Source organism: Protopterus annectens, chromosome 3.part1, assembly GCF_019279795.1.
Source record: "Protopterus annectens isolate FY-2018-M chromosome 3.part1, PAN1.0, whole genome shotgun sequence".
NCBI classification, from domain to species: Eukaryota; Metazoa; Chordata; order Ceratodontiformes; family Protopteridae; genus Protopterus; species Protopterus annectens.
The window spans coordinates 1548806564-1548830947 of record NC_056732.1 but is presented as its reverse complement, the minus strand read 5'-3'; the positions used below and the strand labels follow the sequence as shown (position 1 = coordinate 1548830947).

General features: G+C 37.6%; 1 protein-coding gene across 1 annotated transcript in view; it reads right to left on the bottom strand.

Annotated features, from left to right (window-relative positions):
* LOC122797802 (potassium voltage-gated channel subfamily H member 2-like) overlaps nucleotides 1-24384 on the bottom strand; it is a 277563-nt gene that overhangs the window by 18433 nt on the left and 234746 nt on the right. Inside the window, exon 4 of the mRNA XM_044066323.1 lies at nucleotides 2736-3182. Coding sequence (XP_043922258.1) covers nucleotides 2736-3182 — 447 coding nt within the window. The remainder of the gene's footprint in view (nucleotides 1-2735; nucleotides 3183-24384) is intronic.

The following is a 24384-nucleotide window of genomic DNA, read 5'->3' as shown; positions in this document are numbered from 1 at the left end:
GAAAAAAAAAAACAGAAGAAATGGAACTTTCCTCCATGTATGCTAGTAAGGGAGGAATTTGCAAGGTTAAAATAAAAAAAGCCAGTGAAAATTTTGAATCCTGAAGTTGAATTATTTGGTCAAATAACTAAGTCAAGGCCCTCTATTTTACTTCTAAGGAAGAACAAAACTGTAAAGGAGAAATTATAGACATCTGTGTAGTATAGGATAAAACATCAATGTTTGTGGAAAAAAAGCACTCAGAAGTTTTATAAGCAGTGTTGTTGAAGATAAATACAAATTGGGTGAATTGTGGCAGTTAAGAGCTGCAGATAAAGGTTCCTCCAGTTGTGTCTCAAAGGAGAGTTGTTGAGTAGAAAATATTGTCCTAAAAAGCAGATGGAGAGACGAGAGAGAAAAGCCCTATTCAATAATCTAAATTTGGAAGATTATTAAAGGAACAAATCAGATATATGTATGGATTGACAGATGGTCATGATATTAAGGACTAAAGTTGTATTTATTGGTGAGAACAAAATATCTCATTTTGATCTAAAATGCTCTTGGCATGTATACCATAAATTTACAATAAAGTTAAGGTCTATTAAAGTTAAGAATAATTTCAAGTGATCATTACATATTCAGTCCATCAGCACTCATTCCGGTTTCAATAAGAAGTTAAGAAACTAACTTTTGACATTATTAACCGACTTTAATCTTCAGTGATTTTCCACCAAAGGGATCATTCTGTGTGGAGAGAGCAAAATGTAGTGTCTGTAACAGTGAAGTATGTGTGTGCGCGTGCACGTGTGTGTGTGTGTGTGTGTGTGTGTGTGTGTGTGTGTGTGGTAATTAAATAATCACATAGCATATTTTATATGAAAAATACATCCTCCAACAGCAATTAGTTTTGCTACAGTAAGTTTAAAAAATAAGGTGAAGGAACTATTTTACATCAAAAATATAAAAAGTATATACTACTAATAGAAGCAAATAAAACAAATAAAGACAATTTAGCAGTTATCCCCTTCTCTAAGAGCAATAATGTCATGGGTTGATAGGTTCATAGGAGATTGTTAGGGAAATGGCATAAGAGTCCTTACAAGTCTAGCCAATATAACCCAAGTTTACCCACTATATGGCCCCTGGGGCAAAAGGATGGCATGGATTTGTGCCTATGCCTCAAGTATCTTACAGATTGCCCCTGTCCGTAAGAAACATAGGTGCTACCTCAGGTGTGAATTTGTGATTCCCCATCCATGAACCAAACTGCATTTGAAGAGGGGCAGGGAAGGGCTCCGCTAAATGTAAATAAGAAGCCTGTTCCAGAGAAGGTGCAATGTCTGATACACATTTATGTGTCTCCAGCATGTTTTCTTTGGGTCACTATGTTTATATCAGGTGACCCTGGTGCTGTTGGAGTTGTGGATGTGCAGCAGCTTCATGTCTGACAGGTTGATCGTACTTGGGAAATAATGTCCTACCAGATAGTGTGGAGGCCCTCCAACTGTGGTGATAGGTCTCAGAAACCCCCTGGCTAGGTATTACTTTTCCAACTCCATACTAATTATATGACTTGAGAAAAGGGACAGCCTTCCAGCTATGTAACACTTTGTGCACCCTCTTACTCCATATTGCTGCTCTCAGTTCTGAGTTAAAAATAATCATGGAGGTAAACAAGTCAGACACATCCATCTGCAGACACAGCTGCTACCAAATGTGTTACACAACTCTAAGTCAACATAAAAAATAAAAAAGGTCCATACAACTTGTGAAAACGTTAACTTAAATTTCAAGTATTCACTGGCTGGTTAAATCACAGTCATTGACTTGCACCTTGTCACTTCTTTTCTTCTGTTACTTTACAGAATCTTCAAAGTGCATTCTCACAAAGCACAAAAGTGCCCATAATGTCTTTGTGTGTAAAAGATAACATCTGGGATTTCAGCCACTACTAGCATTCACTATCACTACTTGTGAATATTTAGAAAAATGTCTGCATACCATCTTTCTTCTAAGCACTGCTAAATGACCAATTTAAAAGTCTTTTGAAGTTGCCTCTATACAGTCACAATACTGCCTCATACTTTATTGTAACATGATGCCTTGAAATCTGCTTAAGCACAATTGCTATAAAAGTGCTAAGTTTGATTCCATGCTATGTCTGTGTATTTTATAACAGTTGTACCACAGCCTTACCAGCATTTAATTCATTAAAATTATGTATATCCAAGTGCAGAATAAGCACCAGTATTACAGACCATATAATGTAACTGAAAAAATGCAGTTCTAAATGCCTTTTATAAAAGACACAGTCAATATTCCAAATATAACAATTACTTCGATTAAAATACGACAATTTGTCGAGTAGTACCTACACTTAAAATTCATGGCATAAGCAATGCCACAAATGTCACTTTTGCTTGTTTTGTACAAGTCTATAAATGCCACCATACCACATTTACATTGCATACAGATGAAAGTATGAAACCTGCTTGTGTAAATGAGTGGAGGTTTCTTTACATGTATGACATCCACTCCTACTACATAACATATCAGAGCTGTTTCATGTCATATTTTAAAACTTGCAATCCCTCCATGATTGTACAGTAATATGATTTAATCTTAATGAATCATTACATATTTTAGCATATTATAGTTTTATAGTGTGCCAGGAGTGAATCCTGTAAGTCTGTGGAATGTATATTTGTTTTAACCCTGCACTGTCTTTTAGTCCTCTTACTTTAATTTCTTACCTGTACTGGCATGACGACTTCGAAACTTCTTGTCCATATCCCCTTTCATAGCCTCTATGTCATCAACTGAGGATGCTCTTCGCACACTGTAGCAGCTATCTCTGGACCGACTGCGGGTCAAGCTGTAGTTAGAAAAGGACATATCCAGGTTGAGGTGGAAATCTTTGTTGTCCCTGGGAGATGAGTGGTCCATTGGCTCTGTGCTTCTTTCTGCCTCCTCCAAACCAGCTTGATTCTCAGATTCTATCAGAGCTTTTTGGTCCTCAGGCTGAGAACTGATGCAGTTGTTGCCTGTAATAGAATTCACCTCATCCATAGCCACAGACTCTGCACTGTGCTTGGAGAAATCTACTATAACGGACTCTGGGTCTTCCTGCGGCAGGGACTGCTTGCTGGCTGTAAGCGAACGTAGCGTGGGCAGTTTAAGTTTAAATCCCCTTCCACGCCCTGCAGGGAAAAACAAATACAAGAAGAATTAAATTCCCATTTATTGAACAAGTTGTCCAAATACTCTTTAGAATTTGTAGCTCTTTTATTTTAAATACTTCTCTCTAACATTGCATGGAAGAGAAGCATTGTCACTTGACACTTATAACTGAACTGGTATCTTGCATCGATCTAGGTTATAAAGTCAACCTGTTGTTCTGCCTTAAGTTATAAAAGGACAGTAAAACTGTATCCATGACAGTGCACAAAGGAGCGTTGAAGGAAAACTGCAGATGACTACACACAGCACAACCATGATAAAAGATGCATGTCAGATCAGAGTGGACTGAGTCAGTATGCCAGTTCTTCCAATTTGTACCCTGTGTTTTGGAATACACAGTATCACTGGGCTATTCTATTACTGTATGGCTACAAACTATTTGATTACAGCCATGCATCTATGTTTGAATAATTTTAGTTAATGAAAAAAGCATTCTTAGCTTAAGCTGAACAGTGTCCATTTAAGTCACAGCATTTCAGACACTGAAACAAAACAAAGGCATTAAATTACAATATTTCTAAGGTTGGAGAGCTGATGAGTTTCTTTCTTTTTCTTTCTTCCTCTACGATTATGCTCATCTGAAAAATTCCATCAGTACAAATCCACATTTCAGCACTTCCATGAATTTTCAATGTTCCTTGAACATATATATAACTATCTTTATATATATATATATATATATATATATATATATATATATATATATATATATATATATATATATGCATATAGATAACTATATCAAAATTACTCAATAACTCAACGCAGAGACAACAGAGTACAGAATCACAGGAAATACTTTAAAACAACATTGCAGGACAGTCTCACATAAATACAGAAAATATCTAAACTAATCTTTACTGTATTCCTATCTATAGCTAAGAGATACTCTGTCCTAAATGACTTACTTACAGAGACAGGCAAATATAGATGAGAATAAAAAAATAGAAAGTCCTCTTGCTATACCTTTTAAAGATTTTCATAATAGTGACCCTAAAGGCCTGTTAGCTACAGTTTTAGAAAGTCTAACTATGAATGAAAATGAAGAAATATTTAAATGTAAGCTGTTATATAAAGAGACAGTTTTTATATTAAAGTATGACACTATGGCACCTAGAGGCATGAATTTGGAGTGTAATTGGAAAGTCTTTTTATGATTAATTGTATAATTGCTAATTGAATGATTTAATTATTTTATTGATCAGTGTATAAAAATGTTTGAAAATTAACTGAAGATATTCTCCTGGAAGGCGAAGGCCGAGACGCTAGAGACTTTTGTGCAATAAACTTTTGGTGTTGGATCCGTGGTCGTTGTTTTTGATACATTCTGTTGTTTGCTGGTAGTTCGTAAATATAGATGAGAAGTGTTGATGAGAGAATGTTTCTAGGTACAAAGACAAATACAAAATGCACAGACTTTCTCTGAAAGATCGTTTTTAAATTACTGTAAAAGTAGCCAACTCCAAATCCAGCTCCAGACAAATGACAAGTGGAGTACCTCAGGGTTCAGTCCTGGGACCACTCTTGTTTAGCATCTACTTCTCTGAAGTACAGGCCAACACTAACAGACTCTGGCTAACAAAGTTCGCAGATGACTGCAAACTGGGAGCCATTATTGAATCCCCAAATGATGTGGATATTCTACAAAAGGGCCTTACAGAAACAGATGCTTGTTGCCAGAGCCATAGGCTCAAGATTAATGCCAAGAAATGTATAGTTATCACCTTTGGGAAAAAGCATGTACCCATGAATTACCACATAGGTGGCAGTACACTAAACACCGAAAGTGTGATGAGACAGTTAGGGACACAGGTGGACAGTGGTCTCACCTTCGATAACCACATCACTACAACAGTCAGGAAATCCTTCTATGTGGCACACCTCATCACTAAGGGCTTTTCATCCACAGAAAAGTAGGTCATTGTCCCACTGTACTCATCCCTCATTAGACCCATTATAGAGTACAATGCCCCATTTGGTATGTACCTCAGAAGACATCTGCAACAGCTGGAAAGGCCACAGAAATACCTCACTAAAAGAATCACAGGCCTAAAGCAGATGCCCTATGCTGACCATCTAAACAAACTCCAGCTATATTCTGTGGCATATTGTCTACTCTGAGATGATCTCTGCTTAACATACAAGGCCATGTCAAACCCTGAGCTGTTGGACATGCTCCACTTAAAGAAATCCCAATCCCTCAGAGCCACATGCTCCAGGGATCTAAACCTTGTCATCACAATGAACAAAACATGCTGGCAGGATAGGTTCCTGACCCAGAGATTGCCCATATTCTGGAATAGACTGCCCATACATGTCAAGCAGAGCGCCTCCTTGGCCCTCTTCAAAAAGATGTAAACCACCAACGAACAGCAAAAAATGATAGTGAACACGCAGTAATGAAGAAATAATGATTATTTATTTATAATTCCTTCAAATCCAGACCGGTTTCGGCTATTCAGCCTTTATCAATGAATACAATAAAGTTTTTTTGAATGAAATAAAGCAGCCTGCATTTATACTAGTCTCTGATTACCTGGAAGCAATATTACAGCACCACCCAGTGGCTGGAGTAACAAAGTGCATGTTCCATTCTTGATTAAAGCATATGACCAGTGACACAAAAATGCCAGAGGTGTAGATATTAAGTCATATTTTTAAAGATAAAAATCAAAGCTCTGGAAGTAAGCCATTATATGACATACATATTACAAGGTAATAGACCAATACCATAGTCACTATTTGTGAATGCATATCATAGTGTAAAAAAGCAGAAAATATATACCACTAGTATATATATATATTTTGAAGGGTGATAACCACAAGTTCAAAAGAACTGAATAATAATGAACCAAGTACTGATCATATAATATATTACAAAATAAGGCAAAAGAGTATAGTGGCCTCATTCTCAGCTATATTATAGATTATAATAAATTGAAATAATATGCTTGTAGATAATACAAGTTCAACATTGTAATTGTACAATACTCAATGTTTAACGCCAACATACCAGATACAAATACCAAACCATACATATACATATTCGTATCCTGAACAATTTTTTATCATGCTTTGTAGAGTATAATATGAGCGTTGGTAGGCCTAACCACCATTGAATGGTTCGTACTAATTCTTGATCTATATGAATGTTTGTTGTTGTAACCATGATTATGAAATCCTCCGGTGTTCAGTGAAACTCACAGATGGTCATTCAGACCTGGGGGGAATAAACATCCAAGGTTGGTTATCCAATATTGTTCCTTGTGGTTTAAAATGGTGTGCCAACCCTGTTGGTTGTTCCTATCTCCTGAATTTTGTCAATGATCATGAACATAAACTGGGCATTGGGATGTTGTATCATGTGTCTGTATAAAGCATTTGTTTCTTTTTTGTTCCTCATGTCACTATGATGTTCTGTCATCCTTATTCTCAGAGACCTAGAGGTTTGACCAACATAAAAAGCTTTACATTGGCAGGTAGCTAAGTAAATAACCCATGTACTGCTGCAATTACCAAACACCCTGGTTTTAAATACCCGATTGGTGTTGGCACTGGTGAATTCTTTTAGTGTACTAACTTGTAAACAGGAGCAGCAGTGACCACATGGAAAAGTACCAATTAGTTTATCACCACTGATAGTGGTCTGATGATATATCGCACCTCCCCTTCTCTGTTTTGTAATGTGAAAATAGCCCTCCCAAATTCTTGCCTCTTCTGTATGACATTTGACATTGAGGGCCTAGTATTGACCTTAAAGTGTCATTAGCCAAAAGAATTTTCCAGTTGCAATTAAGTATATCCCTGACAATAGGTTGGTTCCTGCCATATGTGGTGACAAATCTCAAGACAGAATCCTGATGAGCATGCTCTGATTTTTTTGTATTGTAACAATGTTCTCCTGTCTATGGTTTTGCTCCATGAACTAGCTTGATATATATCTATGTCCCTATATCCTCTGTCCTGAAATCTATGGTATAAATCAAGTCTGGCATGTTCAAATTCATCATGAGATGAACAAATGCGTCTGATACGCATAAATCGAGACTTAGGGATGTTGGATGGTGTGGTTCGGTGCATACTGGAGGCGTGTAACAAGGTATTGTATTGAGGGTATTTTCTAAATGTTTTGGTACTTAGAGTATCATCTGCGTTACGGTAAACAGTAACATCCAAAAATTCTATGGTACTCCTGTTACATGTAACCGTAAACTCAATACCCCAAATGTTACCATTCAGGTACTCCATAAATTCCTTTAGATATGCTTCATCCGTCTTCCACACCATCCAGCAATCATCCAAATATCGTTGCCAGATATCGATTTCCACCATGTAAATATTGTGTGATTTGTCATATATCATACATTCTTCAAAATAGGCCATGAATAAGTCAGCATAAATGGGTGCAAAGGAAGCTCCCATTGCTGTCCCTTGTAGCTGCCAAAAGCATTCTCCATGGAAATAAAAGACATTTTTGTTTAATACATGTTCCGCCATACAGACAAGTAAGGTGTTGAAGCCCAGAGGATATAAGTTTGTTCTCTCAAGCCAGTATTGCAGGGATTGTAATCCCCCAGTGTGGAATACTTGTGTATAAAGATTTAACATCCAACGTGCACATTAACCAGTCTGGTTCTAGCTGTGTATCCTCCAAAATTTGTAAAAGTGCGTGGTGTCCTGTAGTCGGGCCCTAACTGATGTTAAAAGGGGTTTGAGATACTGTGTTAGAAATGCTGATAGTGGTTCCATCAAGGACCCTATCCCTGATACAATGGGTCTACCTGGGGGTTTTGAAATGGACTTATGTATTTTTGGGAGAAGATACAAGATTTGTTTCTGTGGGTCTTTGACAGTAAGATGTTTAACAGTATTTTTTGTTATGATACCCTCATCCTCAGCTAGTTTCAGAAAATAATCTATTTCTTTTTTAAAAACCCCAGTCAGGTCAATGTACATTTGCATATAACATCTAGTATCAGCTAACTGTCTTTTCCCCTCATCAAGGTATTCCCCAATGTTCATAACCACCACAGCACCACCCTTGTCTGCAGGTAGAATGGCAATGTCGCGATTATGCTTTAATTCCTCCAAGGCTGCCTTTTCCATGGGTGACATATTCTGGCCCAGAATGTATGATTCATTATGATGAAAATGTAAATCCCTGAGAACAGATTGTTGGAAAATAGAGACATGTTTGTTCATGGGCGGTTGAAAGTCTGATTTCAAAAATTTGAAATCAAGTGATCTTTGGGAGGTGTTGTCTGAAAAGAATAATTTCAAATTCAGGTTACGACAGAAAGACAAAACATCCTTAACAATGCTATTTTCATTAATAAAAAAACTAGGAATAAAACCAAGTCCTTTATTAAGTAGTTTAGTTTGTACATCTGTCAGTTGAACATTAGAAAGGTTCAAAACATTATGAAACTCAAATTCCGTCAGCTCAGCATTGTTTGTAACAGCCCTTCCATGGAAATGGATCTTATTCCTATATTTGTGCTTGCGACCCCCTCGCCGCTTGTTTGTATGTCTAAAGGGTAGTGAACATTAGTTTTTTTGCTTCTGGGTGATTCTCGATAGTTATTACAGTCATTGTCTGTGCAAGATGAGTCATCCCCTGAGGTACTAGCTAAAGTCTTGTCAGAGGATTTTAGAATAGACCTAGGCCTTTTCTTGGGTTTGTTTCCTGGTGTTTTTTGACCAAAATCATAGAATCTCACAGTTTTTAATGTGTCAAAAGGACGGCCTCTTTGGTAATCAGTACAGTCCCTATTGAACTTACGTACTTTCCTATCTTTAGTTCATTGGTCAAAATTAGCCAGATCTTTGGATAATTTACTGACCAAAGTGGCATGTTGGTTGTGATTCATATTTCTTACATTCTTCACATGAAGCTTTAACTTCCATTAAACAAATGTCCACCATTCTCTCATAATAGGATGCAAGGATCTTGACAAAAGTCAGTGATGATTGTTGGAGAGCTTGGTTCCATTCTTTGGTCAGTCTGTCCTCCGACCTACTGACCAAAGGCTGTAACTTAACTCTAAGTCCTCTTGGTGTGATATCCTTCTTAATATATGTCTTAAAAAGTCTGAGGTGCCATATATTGGCACGTAAGTTTTTAAGATCCTTGTTGAATTGGTTGAAGGCCATTTCACAGCCATTGTTAATGTTAATATTTGAGCCACTCGGATTACTGCTTGACATGTTATTCATACCAAACACCCCAATATCATGTCGATCAGCACATAATCCTGTTAGTAGTTGCTCCAAATCCATTTTTCCAATGTATTTATGAATTTTGACCAACTAGAGACCAAATCTGTTTCAATCAATATGTCCAAATTAGTAATAGTTCAACAGGGACTGCACTGAGAAGCTAGGTGTCAATAAAAAATATATAAATATTTTTCAACAGTTAAACTATAATATATTTGGTCAAAGAACATCACTTAGAAAAAACCTTGCTCATGAACCCTGACATCCGCACTTGTCTATATATGTGTCTATCAGTATATCTGTATTATGCTTGGCACATATATATTTGTGAGGGTCTATATGACTTGGTCGACAGTTCATATGATGGACTGTTTATTTGGTCGACAGTTCATTTGATCGACAAGCATTTATGGGGCTTCCACACCACTCAATGGGGGCTGTGCCCCCCACACCCCCCTAACTATATATATCAACTCCAGGGTCGCACAACATTGGGGAAGGGGGCAAATGCTTGTCGATCAAATGAACTGTCGACCAAATAAACAGTGGACAATATGAACTGTCGACCAAGTCATATAGACCCATTTGTGAACACAATATATATTTTATATTCAAAATGCAATGCTGAAAAGGCTTGTAGTTATTGTTAAAGAATATACAAAGATGTATTATTATCTGTCACATGATATCTGGCAATAAAACTTTTGAAACCCCTTAGCACATATTGCCTTTGCCAAAGATTTCAACACTGGGTTGCCCTCGTAGTACATGTAGCAACCTAGTCCAACTGTGAACTGACAATACAATTTTCAAGCGGTGGTTTTGCGCACATAAAACGATTACAACACATATAGTTGTTCATACACAAGATAAAAATGAAAATAAAGGTGTTATTCCCTCCTGCACTTACATTAAGCTGTTATAAATATGATTCACTTATCATTCACCCAAGTCAACTGTGCTGTTATGGATCAATTCCTGTTGTTATATATCCTAGACCAACTATGGCATGAATAGTTTGTCAATATACATGCATACTAAGTAACTGTGGTGAATGAGACACTTCAATATGATATCAAATTTTGTAACAAAGAATGTATCCCACTTGGTTGACAAACCTATCACAACATATAGCTGATGTTGTTGTATGTATATCAGATATTTAAAGAATATAGCATTTAGAGTCAACCATTTACTAATACATTTCGAGATCAAATAAATCTCAAAAGTTAAAGTCAATATGATGTTTTCACCAGTTCTAATCCATCAACGATAGTCCAAATGCCTTCCATTAATTTCCGATTTATCAGCCTGTAATCCACCAGTATTGCCGACCTCTAACAGCACAAATGCAAAAAAGATCACGAAATGTACAAAAATGGTTAATATATAACGAAGCTGAAAATTTAGATTTATGTTCTGCCACTAGTCACAGTACCTGAGTTATTCCTGTTGTTCCTGGGTTTATAGGCTTCTGATCCATAAAATGTTGAATGCCATGGATGAATCTCTGAACACCAATTTGCACAGAAAGGAGTTGTTAAACAGATGCCACAAAGTAGTAGAATGAACCACCATACATGATTTTAGGCCCCCAAGCATATCCGCATGTAAACCAAAGCATTTCCAAGGTAATTCTTCCCTGGTCAAAATGTTAATTCCCCATCCACTTTGAACTAAACAATTCACCAACGTGGTAAGTGCTGAACAAGAAATATGACATCCACTGCTTCACGACCAGAAAGCGACTAAAAAATATACCAAAATGTTGCAAAAAAAACAGCTGCCAACACAGAAATGCTGTGTCACTATCGAGAACCACAAGCAAAGCCAAAAACATCAGCAAACAACCATACGCTCCGCAAGGATGTCATGCAGGGTCAAGCCAATAATGTAAACCACCAACGACCAGCAAAAAACGATAGTGAACACGCAGTAATGAAGAAATAATGATTATTTATTTATAATTCCTTCAAATCCAGACGGTTATTCAGCCTTTATCAATGAATACAATAAAGTTTTTTTGAATGAAATAAAGCAGCCTGCATTTATACTAGTCTCTGATTACCTGGAAGCAATATTACAGCACCACCCAGTGGCTGGAGTAACAAAGTGCATGTTCCATTCTTGATTAAAGCATATGACCAGTGACACAAAATGCCAGAGGTGTAGATATTAAGTCATATTTTTAAAGATAAAATCAAAGCTCTGAAGTAAGCCATTATATGACATACATATTACAAGGTAATAGACCAATACCATAGTCACTATTTGTGAATGCATATCATAGTGTAAAAAGCAGAAAATATATACCACCAGTATATATATATATATATTTTGAAGGGTGATAACCACAAGTTCAAAGAACTGAATAATAATGAACCAAGTACTGATCATATAATATATTACAAATAAGGCAAAGTATAGTGGCCTCATTCTCAGCTATATTATAGATTATAATAAATTGAAATAATATGCTAGATAAAGTTCAACATTGTAATTGTAATACTCAATGTTTAACGCCAACATACAGATCGAATACCAAACATATACATATTCGTATCCTGAACAATTTTTTATCATGCTTTGTAGAGTATAATATGAGCGTTGGTAGGCCTAACCACCATTGAATGGTTCGTACTAATTCTTGATCTATATGAATGTTTGTTGTTGTAACCATGATTATGAAATCCTCCGGTGTTCAGTGAAACTCACAGATGGTCATTCCAATGCCCAGTTTATGTTCATGATCATTGACTAAATTCAGGGAGATAGCAACAACCAACAGGGTTGGCACACCATTTTAAACCACAAGGAACAATATTGGATAACCAACCTTGGATGTTTATTCCCCCCAGGTCTGAATGACCATCTGTGAGTTTCACTGAACACCGGAGGATTTCATTATCATGGTTACAACAACAAACATTCATATAGATCAAGAATTAGTATGAACCATTCAATGGTGGTTAGGCCTACCAACGCTCATATTATACTCTACAAAGCATGATAAAAAATTGTTCAGGATACGAATATGTATATGTATGGTTTGGTATTCGTGTCTGGTATGTTGGCGTTAAACATTGGGTATTGTACAATTACAATGTTGAACTTGTATTATCTACAAGCATATTATTTCAATTTATTATAATCTATAATATAGCTGAGAATGAGGCCACTGTACTCTTTTTGCCTTATTTTGTAATATATTATATGATCAGTACTTGGTTCATTATTATTCAGTTCTTTTGAACTTGTAGTTATCACCCTTCTATATATATATATATATATATATATATATATATATATATACATATACATATACTAGTGGTATATATTTTCTGCTTTTTTACACTATGATATGCATTCACAAATAGTGACTATGGTATTGGTCTATTACCTTGTAATATGTATGTCATATAATGGCTTACTTCCAGAGCTTTGATTTTTATCTTTAAAAATATGACTTAATATCTACACCTCTGGCATTTTTGTGTCACTGGTCATATGCTTTAATCAAGAATGGAACATGCACTTTGTTACTCCAGCCACTGGGTGGTGCTGTAATATTGCTTCCAGGTAATCAGAGACTAGTATAAATGCAGGCTGCTTTATTTCATTCAAAAAAACTTTATTGTATTCATTGATAAAGGCTGAATAGCCGAAACCGGTCTGGATTTGAAGGAATTATAAATAAATAATCATTATTTCTTCATTACTGCGTGTTCACTATTGTTTTTTGCTGGTCGTTGGTGGTTTACATTGTTGGCTTGACCCTGCATGCCATCCTTGCGGAGCATATGGTTGTTTGCTGTCCTCTTCAAAAAGAACCTTGACAATTGGATGGGAGATAGGAAATTCACTTTGGGGATCACATCAGTCGCCCTGCTAGACAGGGGTCTAAGGAAATAAGTATTGTGGGAAGAAATATCCAGGGAATTGTTATGGCTAGGCTTGTATAGGCCCTAGGGCCAACAGCCTAGTACCAACCTATGAACCTATGAACTATCAAACATTTATGCTGGGTTATCTCAGATTACATTATTCTTTGTCAGCTCTGCCTTTAAATCCCAGGCTAACAGACACTTAAAATTTAGCACCTCTGTGTCAAAATACTTCTGTCTCAGAAATTTGCCTGGAACTGGAAGAAAAGAGTTTAATACTTTTACCTTTGAAACCTGTAATTATTTCTGTTTCCAGACCATAAAAAGAGCTCCTAGGTGTAGACATCATGTCTCCTAGCTGAAACTGAGACATACCACAGTCATAAACAATTTCAACTTATTTTCTTAGAGTTTTGCAAGTTAACTCTGTATGTTCTATATTCTTACTATCAAAACATACATTTGCATAGGCATATCGTTTATATACATTTCTGTTCTTTTCCAGTAGGGTACACTGTGGTTACATTCTTGATATACAGTTTAACATAACATATAGTTTTCATACATTTGTAAGACAAGTATACAAATCATATTACTATTTACAGATAACAGAATTATTTACAAAATTCCAGTTAGCTGCGCTGGCAGCCTTCACAGGATAGAAGAAGCAGAAGAAAGAATAAGACAGTCAAATGTATAGGATATAAAATGAGATGAATATATAGTTTAACATAACATATAGTTTTTGTGCATTTGTAAGACAAGTATACAAATCATATTACTATTCACGGATAACATAGAATTATTTATACAATTCCAGCTAGCTGGGCTGGCAGCCTTCACAGGATAGAAGAAGCAGAAGAAAGAATAACACAGTCAAATGTACAGCATATAAAATGAGATGAAGTAATGGTCAGAGAGACTGAAATAAAGTTAAGAAAAGCTCCTAACTGAAAACAAAAACAGGCCCAGATGCAGTACCTAACTTCTGGCTAAAAGTATTAACATCTTTACATGAAGATTTAGCCATGATTAAAAACTATTTCTATACACATCCCAAACAAACACCAGCCTGATTAACAACAGGAAAAACAACACTCCTAATTAGTAGCAAACCTGTAAGCTATCCTAAAAGCTATAGGCCAATAACTTGCCTTACAATGACACGTAAACTATACACTGGATTCGATGCCAACAGCGTTTTTAGTCATTTAGAAGAAAATTCAATCATAGCAAAAGGACAAAAGAAAGTCATGTGGAAAAAAGGATCACTTGATCTTAAATAAAGTCATAATGGAGAACTGTAAAAAGGGGAAGATAGACAGCAAAAAAGCATTTGACAGTATTCCACATTCATGGATAAAAGAGTGCTTAAAATGTATAAGATACACCCTACACTAATCGATTACATTACAGTAATCATGAAATAGTGGCAAACCACTTTGCAGTTAAGACACAATAAAGGACAAATTATTACTCCAAGGATAAAAAAATTCAAAGGAGATATTCCAGGGTGACTGTCACTGCTGCTCTTTTGTCTTGCCCTTAACCCATTAAAGTGTCTACTTAACAGATTAGGTCAGCGCTACAATTTTGCTCCCAGAAAACAGCAAAGTGCAAAGGCTTCTCATTTTTTTTTGTATACGATTAAGCACAACTACAAGGGGCCAAAACTTTTTCAGATGATATAAGAATGTCTTTTCATCTTGATAAATGTGCAGAAGCAACCTCTAAAGCAGGAAAGCTGCAGCACCAAGAAAATATCAGTTTGGGACAGAAATGTGACATAAAATAAACTGGCAAGAGGGAGTGTATGAATATTTGGGAATAATGAAGGCTCAGCAATAAAACATGAACACATGCAAGCAAAACTTATTCATATTGTGATGACTAAAATTAAAACTGAAATCACCACTGAGATCCAGAAAGAAAGTGCAAGTTACAAAACAATTTGTTCTTCGTGTCCTAAATTACAGTTTTGGAGTAACTGACTGGTCCCAAAATGTGTTGGATTTGTTGGACAGGAAAACAAGAAGGATTCTTCATGCTCATCAAATGATTCATAAAAATCAGTGCATACCAAGAGTATATATTCTCCATTCTGTAGGAGGTATGGGCCTTCTTGAAATTGATTACATGCCTATATAAATCTACGATCATGGGACTGCATACATATTTGCTGCCTCACAAGACCCAAAAATGTGAAAGTTCAAAACATGAGGAGAATAAGTCTAAGATGACTCCCCTGCTTAATTTAGCAGAAGCATATCGGTGTCAAGCAGGAATGGAAATTAAACCAGAAGATAGAAATCAGGCAGCAAGTGAAAGTGCCAAAAAACAACAACAAAAAAAAGAATATAAGGTAAAGAATCAGATGAGAAAGCATGAAATATGGAAAATGCATAAATACAGCTGCAAGTGTAGAAAACTCTTGAAACAACCTCATGTTGATTAGGATCGAACACAGGAATGGTTAAGGAGAGGTGAATTTAAAACAAAAGATGAAAGGTTAATATTGGCGGCCAAAGAAAGCAGACTGCATACACATTGGTTTACAAAATCTATTGAACATGTGGGAGAAACAGACAAATGTAGGTTTAGTAAAACCGAACTTGAAACAGTCACACATCTTGTTGCTGGTTATGAAATTCTAATAGTAGAAGGAAAGACTGCTGAAAGGCATAATAATGTGGCAAGACTGATGCACTGGGGATTGTGCAAACATTATAATACTGAAGTAGTTAAAAAACACTGGAAACATGAGTTACAAAGCATTATAGAAAATGACAAAGTTTATAACACATGGGATCACCCACTACCAACAGTTCAAAAAATAGATGCGAGATAACCGGATATAGTAGTCTATGAAAAGAAGGCAAAAGTAACATTGATCATTGAAATTGCTACAACCAGTGACTCCAGTGCCTTACGTACAGAGACACAAAGTCATAAAATACCGTGTTTTGCAGGCAGAAATGATGGCAGTGTGGAAAAGGATACCCAGACAGTTCCAACAGTAGTAGAAGCAATGGGTTTTACAAAAAAGAATTTACAGTCATACTTATATATGTTACTGATACATGTAACACTGTATGACTAATAGAAGGAGCCATTGCTGGGCACATTGCAGGTGTTGTGAAGAGCACTTCTGGCTAACATCAAAGACTGAAGCAATACTAATTTCATGAACTTTAATCATACTTTGACTTAGGAATGGGGTCCTTTTCCATCAGAGTATTAAAAATTCAAAAGAGTTAGAGAAATTAAAGACAAAAATCACTTGTAAAAAGGTGGCTTTTTTCAAGGGAGATCTCTGCAGTGTTAAATTGGTTGGCTGCATTCTTCTGAATCATGGAAGGATTGTACAGCCTAGTCTGTCTTATGACTCAAAGGGTATTACTGACAACAATATGTGAATCTATTTCCTGTTTCTTCTCCAACAAGGTTGTTGTCATCAGATCTGCTCTTCCATCACTGGAACCCATGGGTCCTGCTTTAATGCTATCCTGTCCATTTACAGGTTTTTGGATGGTGCCTGACATTTCTGATTATGGTGAGTCCATGGCTATTAATTTAGCTTGTGACAGCCTCTCTACCACAGAACCTCAATCCTCCCCAGTAACTCCAGTGAGAGACAGTCACCAAAAACAGAAATAGATTTATGCAGTATTTTTAGATGCAGCTCTTTGCATCAAGCATAGTTTTCCCCAAGAGCACACAGATAGCATGGTCTGGACCTAGGACTGGACTATCTGTCTCTCCAGATCCCAAGCAAGACTTAGTTTGGAGCACTGTGTCCCATTTCCAAGTAGCTGACATGCCCACACCTGGGTATTTGATTTCACACATAGACATACTCCTGGGAAAGGCTGGTACCCTTTCTACCCAGGCTATAAGGTAACCATGCTGCCACCAGTCAACCAGTCTCAGATTCCTACAATGGTATCCAATTATACTGAAGAAAATCAATACTAATATAAATGATAGAGTGTAACCAAAGTAGCAAGGATTTTCAGAGTGGCCAAGGCATCACTAAAGTAAGCACAAGTACTCTCAAAATGTTAAATGTGAACTCTAAAAGACCAGCCACAATCAAAGGTATAAAAATATTTAATAATAAATAATAAAACAGAAAACATGAGAATACTAAATATCTAAGTACAATAAACGCCAGAGTTTCAGTCACTGGAGAAATAAAAATAACACAGTTGGACAAATTTACACAGATGCAGAGAAACAATACTTAAATAATCTCACTGTATTTCCTAACTATATAAAGAATAACTGTTCCTTAGCTAACTTAATTTATTCAGCAAGGCAAGATGAGATGCTGAGATGCTTACTTCCACAAGGCAAGGTGATGAGCTTCTAACAGAAAACAAAACAAACTGTTGTGAAAGTTCCATCCTCTCAGTGCTGGTAATAGAATGACATCACATTTGATCACCTGACTCTGGTGCAATACACACTCAGAGCTTTGCTAAGATCTTTTGCAGCATTTGAAAGCTATAGAACAATTTCAAAAACTTCTACTCTTCCCTTCCAGGATTCTTTGTTTAAACATATACCTTTAATCGGTTATAATAACACTATTGGTACATTTTACAAAAGCATCTCTACAAGTCAGTGTGGCAGTCAAATGAAACAAACCAATCTACAAAACTCCAACCAACCATCCTGGCATATGCCATACATGCACTGCCCTATTCTCCCTGGCACAGATGGCAATATCTCACATTATCACATAGGTATATGAATAACAACCTATGGATTGGATCAGGTGATTATGCAAGTCCTGATATTCTGAGACCAGTGATTTTCCAAATACTGCTTAGGTCTTTGAGATAAGGTATCCATTTCACTGGCAATAAAATAGGGTTTGGTTATCCCTGTGATGAAGGGAGATACTGCTAGAACAGCTATCCAGAATTTAAAATAACTATACGTCATTTGTAAATATCAGCAACATTTATATAAGATGCTTGTGTTACAAATGTATTAGAACTTATGTGTACATCAAACTGGTTTGTAAAGACGCGTGTTGAAAAGATATTTAAAATAAAATGTTTGTGTTTAAAATGGATCCACAGTGTGCCCTACTAGAAGAGAACAGAACTGTACATGCACTATTGTAACTGTTTAATTGTATATATTTTAACAGTGGAAACTGGAATACATGAGATTAACTTCAGTCCAGCAAATTTTATAAAAACAATTGAAATTAAATTACTTTATGGCTAGGCTACAAAAGATGTTATCTTTCAGTTTTCAATGCAGCAAGAGACACAAATGTCTGTACTAGGAAACTTTCTCTATTGTCTTTAGGGTGAACTAATTACTAGTCTTAAAATGTGGAGGAATGTAATTGTTTTATGTCTTCTAGCATCTGCCAGAGATCTGAAGAGAAGCCCTTGTCTGTATATTTTTACAGGTAGATGCTAAACGCTGCCAGCTTAATCAATGGTTGTTTTGCTTGGGAACTAGGAGTCAGATAAAAAGAAGTGATGTCATTCTGCAAGCTATTGTAGCAGTAATATTGTAGATCTTAATTTGAGAGGTCTCCTAGTGACACAGAACATACCATATTCTGTTTTATTCCTGACAACAAGAAGAACCATACATCAAACATCTGCTTTGCTCTATTAGTAAGTTCTTAGGTTATAGTACAATTCTCTTAGATACTGTCAGGAATATAGTAAAGATTAGTTTAGATATTTTCTCTATTTATTTGAGACTGTCCCGCAATGTTGTTTTAAATATTTCCTGTGGTATTGAACTCTGATGTCACTGTGAATATATATTTAGTGGTGGCTTGTTTGTTTATTATTTATTATTAAATATAAATTTAAACCTTTCATTGTGACTGATCTGTGTAAAGATAATTAAGTTTTGAGAGCACTTGCATATTTATCTGATGATACTGTGTGGGCCACTCTTAATAGCCTTGCTATTGGTCAAACTACCATTTGTGTTAATATTAATATTACACAGTAAGATTAGGCACCCTTCCTTAAGCCTTAAAGTAGCTGATAAGGCGTTGACTGGTGGCAGTGGTAACTACTTTATTGTCTGGGCAGAAGGGGGCATAGCTACTAAACCTGTGACAGCATTTCCCAGATGTTTGTGAGTGTGTGTGTGTGCGTGTGTGTGTGTGTGTGTGTGTGTGTGTGTGTGTGTGTGTGTGTGTGTGTGTGTGTGTGTGTGTGTGTGTGTGTGTGTGTGTGTGTGTGTGTGTGTGTGTGTGTGTGTGAATCAAACCTCAAAGAGTGTGTGTGTCAGCTACATGGGCAGGAACAAGAAGCACTGGCTGGACAGAGAGGGTGCTGGAGGTCTTTGCTTGGTGTGTGTGTGTGTGTGTGTGTGTGTGTGTGTGTGTGTGTGTGTGTGTGTGTGTGTGTGTGTGTGTGTGTGTATGTGTGTGTGCATGAATCAAACCTACTTGGGCACGAACAAGAAGCACTGGTTGGACAGAGAGGGTGCTGTAGGTTTTTGCTTGGTCAATAAACTCTATAGCTGTGCCAAAGAGTGTGTGTGTCAGCTACTTGGGCAGGAACAAGAAGCACTGGCTGGACAGAGAGGGTGCTGGAGGTCTTTGCTTGGTGTGTGTGTGTGTGTGTGTGTGTGTGTGTGTGTGTGTGTGTGTGTGTGTGTGTGTGTGTGTGTGTGTGTGTGCGTGTGTGTGTGTGTGTGTGTGTGTGTGTGTGTGTGCGCGCGCATGAATCAAACCTACTTGGGCAGGAACAAGAAGCACTGGTTGGACAGAGAGGGTGCTGTAGGTCTTTGCTTGGTCAATCACCTCTATAGCTGTGCCAGTGGGGAGTCTTATTGGGGATCTAGAGGAAGAGGGAGAAACCAGCCCCAGACTGATTGTGGTCTCTGTGTGCTCTTGAGATAAATTGTGCTTGATGCAGAGAGCTGCATCTGGAAATACTGTGTGTGTACTTGTCATCCTCCCAGTGTACATCCCCCACAGGTGCCAGTGGTGAGGACCTAGCCTCCTTGATTACTGGTCCAGTGGTGGGTCATCACAACTGGTCACAGTGCTGGGATCACATCACTTACTGGGATTCAGTGGTGTGGATATTGAACTCCTGTACACAATAAATAGTGGTCACTAAAGAAGGTGTTTGTACTCTCAAGCAGCCACATGGTAGACATTCAGAGTTTGACATCAAAATAGTTTTATTTATTTTTTTGTTAGCTTAGTTAGTCAGGGAAGCAAGCAAGGATGTCGGCAGAGGATTATGGCAAGCTGACAAGGAACCACTTGGCTGAGATGTGCCAATTCAAAGGACTGGGGCATGCCAACCTGACTAAAGGAGAAATGATTGCGGTCTTAACCACGGCTGCATTACAGACAAGCAACCAAGAAGACAGCCAGACTGGTCTTGGGGATGTACAACTCTCAAAAAATGGACAGTTCAGTGTTGCCTCAGAGGACTTAAAAGTCCATCTGGAGTTAAAGAGACTTGAACTGGAGGCCAAACATTTGGAAATAGAATCAACAGATAGACTTGAGACATTTGGAGGCCGAAGAAATTGAGAGGCAGAGGCAACATGAAAAGGAGATGCTGACTCTTCACCAGGGTCATGGAGGTAATGGAAAAGGGAATAACTGAAGCCCAGAAGCAATAAAGGTCAGTAAATGTCTTTCACAATTTACAGAGGTGATAATTTTGATAGATTTATTCATGTGTTTGAAAGGGTATGTAAACAGTACAATGCTGACCAAGGGCTCTGGGTACAGTTCCTGACCCCCTTACGCCATGGTAAAGCTTTAACTGCTGGTTCTAAATTGTCTAATACTGATTGCTTAAATTATAATACAGTTAAAAAATGTTTATTAGAGTGTTTTAAATTAACACCTAAAGCTTATAGAAAACAGTTTTGTGAGCATAGACGTAAGACATATGAAAGTGTGTGTGAATATATTGCTTAGTTAAGCACTTATTTTCATAGGTGGGTGAGTAGGTGTCAGATCACCACTTTTGAAGGGCTGGCAGACCTTTTGGTGTGGGAACAAGCCCTTGGCACTTATTATCTGGAATATCAAAACACTCTTTATCTTTCAGGTAGGAGAGGGCATGCTCTCTGATGGAACACATCACTGCCTTCTGGAAGTGTAATTCTTTGACTTGCAAGATATAGTACTACAATTTTTATAATTTTTCCTTTTAAAGACTTAATTAGTGGCAGCCAAGACTTATATTACATAGTAATCATCCAAGGTCCAAGGCTGCAGGAATCCACACCTGCAAAAAGTGAAGCATGTATTTTTGCTCCACGCCTTCTTGTATTCCTATAACACACAGGTTATTCCTCTTACCTCAGTTTTCCTGGTCATCTGTCTTCTTACTCAGGGATTGATACAAATCCAATAAAAATGTAATTTGATTTTTCAGCTTCCTCCAAGTGTAAACAGAAGGTTGAGGTGATTGTTTCCAACTGTATTTGCATAGATATAGAAACAGATATATATATATATATATATATATATATATATATATATATATATATATATATATATATAAAACAATATAAATAAACTGCCTGTACTTCTGTATGCAAACTACATAGAACTTGGACTATGAACATTGGCTTGCGCTACAAAGCTGGTGATGGTACTCACTATAGCACATATATGGGAGCATGTGTGCACATGGGGAGGGCTAGTGATGCGAATATTCACATCAGCCACTTGGAGGGGGCTTAGGGATTAACATAAATGTCCAGCAGTAAAATGTTAATGAGGGCTTTTTGTGGACTCTAGGACAGATCAGGGAGTGGCATTGGCAGTGGAGTAGTGAGACATTTGCCCAGCTGTAGAGCTGCAGAGATGGGTCATTTGTGGTACTGGTCCTTTCCTCTCCTCGGGCTACTGGTTAGGAGTGCATAAAGTACAGCAAATTTTAAATTTTTTGGAAAAAGGCATACTTGTCTCTGCTTACTTAAAGCATATATTCTACAGTTCATCTCTTACTTTCTGTATTTATCCAAGATTATTAAGATTGTCATCTAATTTTCTCCTGTCATTAGGATATTATCCAGGTAGCATTATGCATTAGAAGTTCCTTGAAGTACTTTGTTTACTGAATGTTGCCAAAACAGAGGCATATACCTCATCCACAAGTTACTATTTTGTACTGCACCATGTTGATACAGGGACCCAAAGACCTACCAAGCAGGCCCCTTACAGGATGCCTGAGCAAGTCAGACAGACTCTGAGGGAGGAGATACAGAAGAAGTTGGAATTGGGAGTAATCCCAGAGTCCAGCAATCCCTAGGCCTCCCCAGTGGTGCTGGTACCAAAGAAAGATGGCAGCACCAGGTTCTATGTGGACTACAGAAGACTAAATAGTCACACAGAGTCAGATGCTTACCCCATGTCTAGGACAGATGAAGCCTTAGATAAGCTGGTTGGGGGCTAGGTATCTGACCACTACCAATCTGTCCAAGGGCTACTGGGAAGTGTCCTTGACTCCTAACACTAGACAGTGGTCAGCCTTTGTGACTTCTTTCAGCTTGTATGAGTTCATGAAGATGCCCTTTGTGATGAAAAATGTACCCGTGACTTTCCAGAGGTTGATAGATCATATCCTAGCAGGAGCAGGAGATTATACCCTTGTTTACCTGGATGATACTGCCATCTACAGCCATTCGTTGCAAGGGAACCTTCAGCACTGTTACTACCTACTATCTAGCAAAACCACAGCCAAGTGAATAGGCTTGCAGAATCAGTGGGGAAAGAAGACCCTGCTGAGCTTGACTCTAGCCTGGCACTGTGAAGAGACACTAAAGGTGTAGAATAAGTGGGAGACCTCAGCCACTGGTGAAATACTACTACTCTTTTAGTTTTCTCATGTACCTGGTGAGGTGTGGGAGGTGGGCCTCACAGGGCTCTTGCTTCTGGCTCCAAACACCTGGGCATCCAGGCATGACCTGCTCTGGGGGCACTGTCGTGTGGGGGGTTTGACTGGGGCAGTACACCTGTCAAAGAGTAATGCAATTATTATAAGGGGAGCTCAGGAAGGAAAGAAATCTCCCATGGAGCAGAAGGGCAAAAGCTTGCTTGATCTTGATTTTCAGTATGAATGCAAACCATGAAAGTGGTGCCTCATGATCCTTCTGGCTTTTTGGGTTTTAAGCAGGAGGTTTCTGATGAAGTCTTGTTTTCATGGCAGACGAAAAGTGCTTAAAATAAATGTTTTTACTTTAGCCCTTGCTTTCTTGGACAAGGTTTCGTTTATTGTCTCAAGTAGAATTACTGAACTGTTTTAACGGTCGGAAGATTTCGTTTACTGGACTTGGTTTGTGTTTTACTTAAAAGTTTGTTCGTGGTCTTTCGTATTCATAGTTTAATATGACTTTAAGAAAGAAAGAAACAGTTTCTGATGAAGTCTTGTTTTTATGGCAGATGAAAAGCACTTAAAATAAATGTTTTTACTTTAGCCCTTGCTTTCTTGGACAAGGTTTCGTTTATTGTCTCCAGTAGAATTACTGAACTGTTTTAACGGTCGGAAGATTTCGTTTACTGGACTTGGTTTGTGTTTTACTTTTAAGCAGGAGGTGTCAGAAAAGTTATCACAGGGATAATTGGCTTGTGGCAGCCGAGTGTTCATAGCGACATTGCTTTTTGATCCTTTGATGTCGGCTTTTCCTGCCATTATGAAGCAAAATTCACCGAGTGTTGGATTGTTCGTCCACTAATAAGGAATGTGAGCTGGGTTTAGATCATCATGAAACAGGTTAGTTTTATCCTGCTGATGATGTATTGTTGCACCAGTAATCTTGCTCAGTATGAGAGGAACCACAGGTTCAGACATTTGATGTATGTGCTTGGTTGAGGAGCAAATGATGTGAAGCTTCAATTTTGGGATTATGACTGAATACCTCTAGGTCAGAATGCCACCTAAACTTAATGATACCACACAGCTGTAGATCTCCACATGGCCAAGGATAGCTGGCTGCAGGGTCATTGACGAGTACAGCTTGCTACTGGGTCTAAGCACAGACGGAAGAGGGCCACCTCTCTCCAGCAGTGCACCACATGCTAAATCCT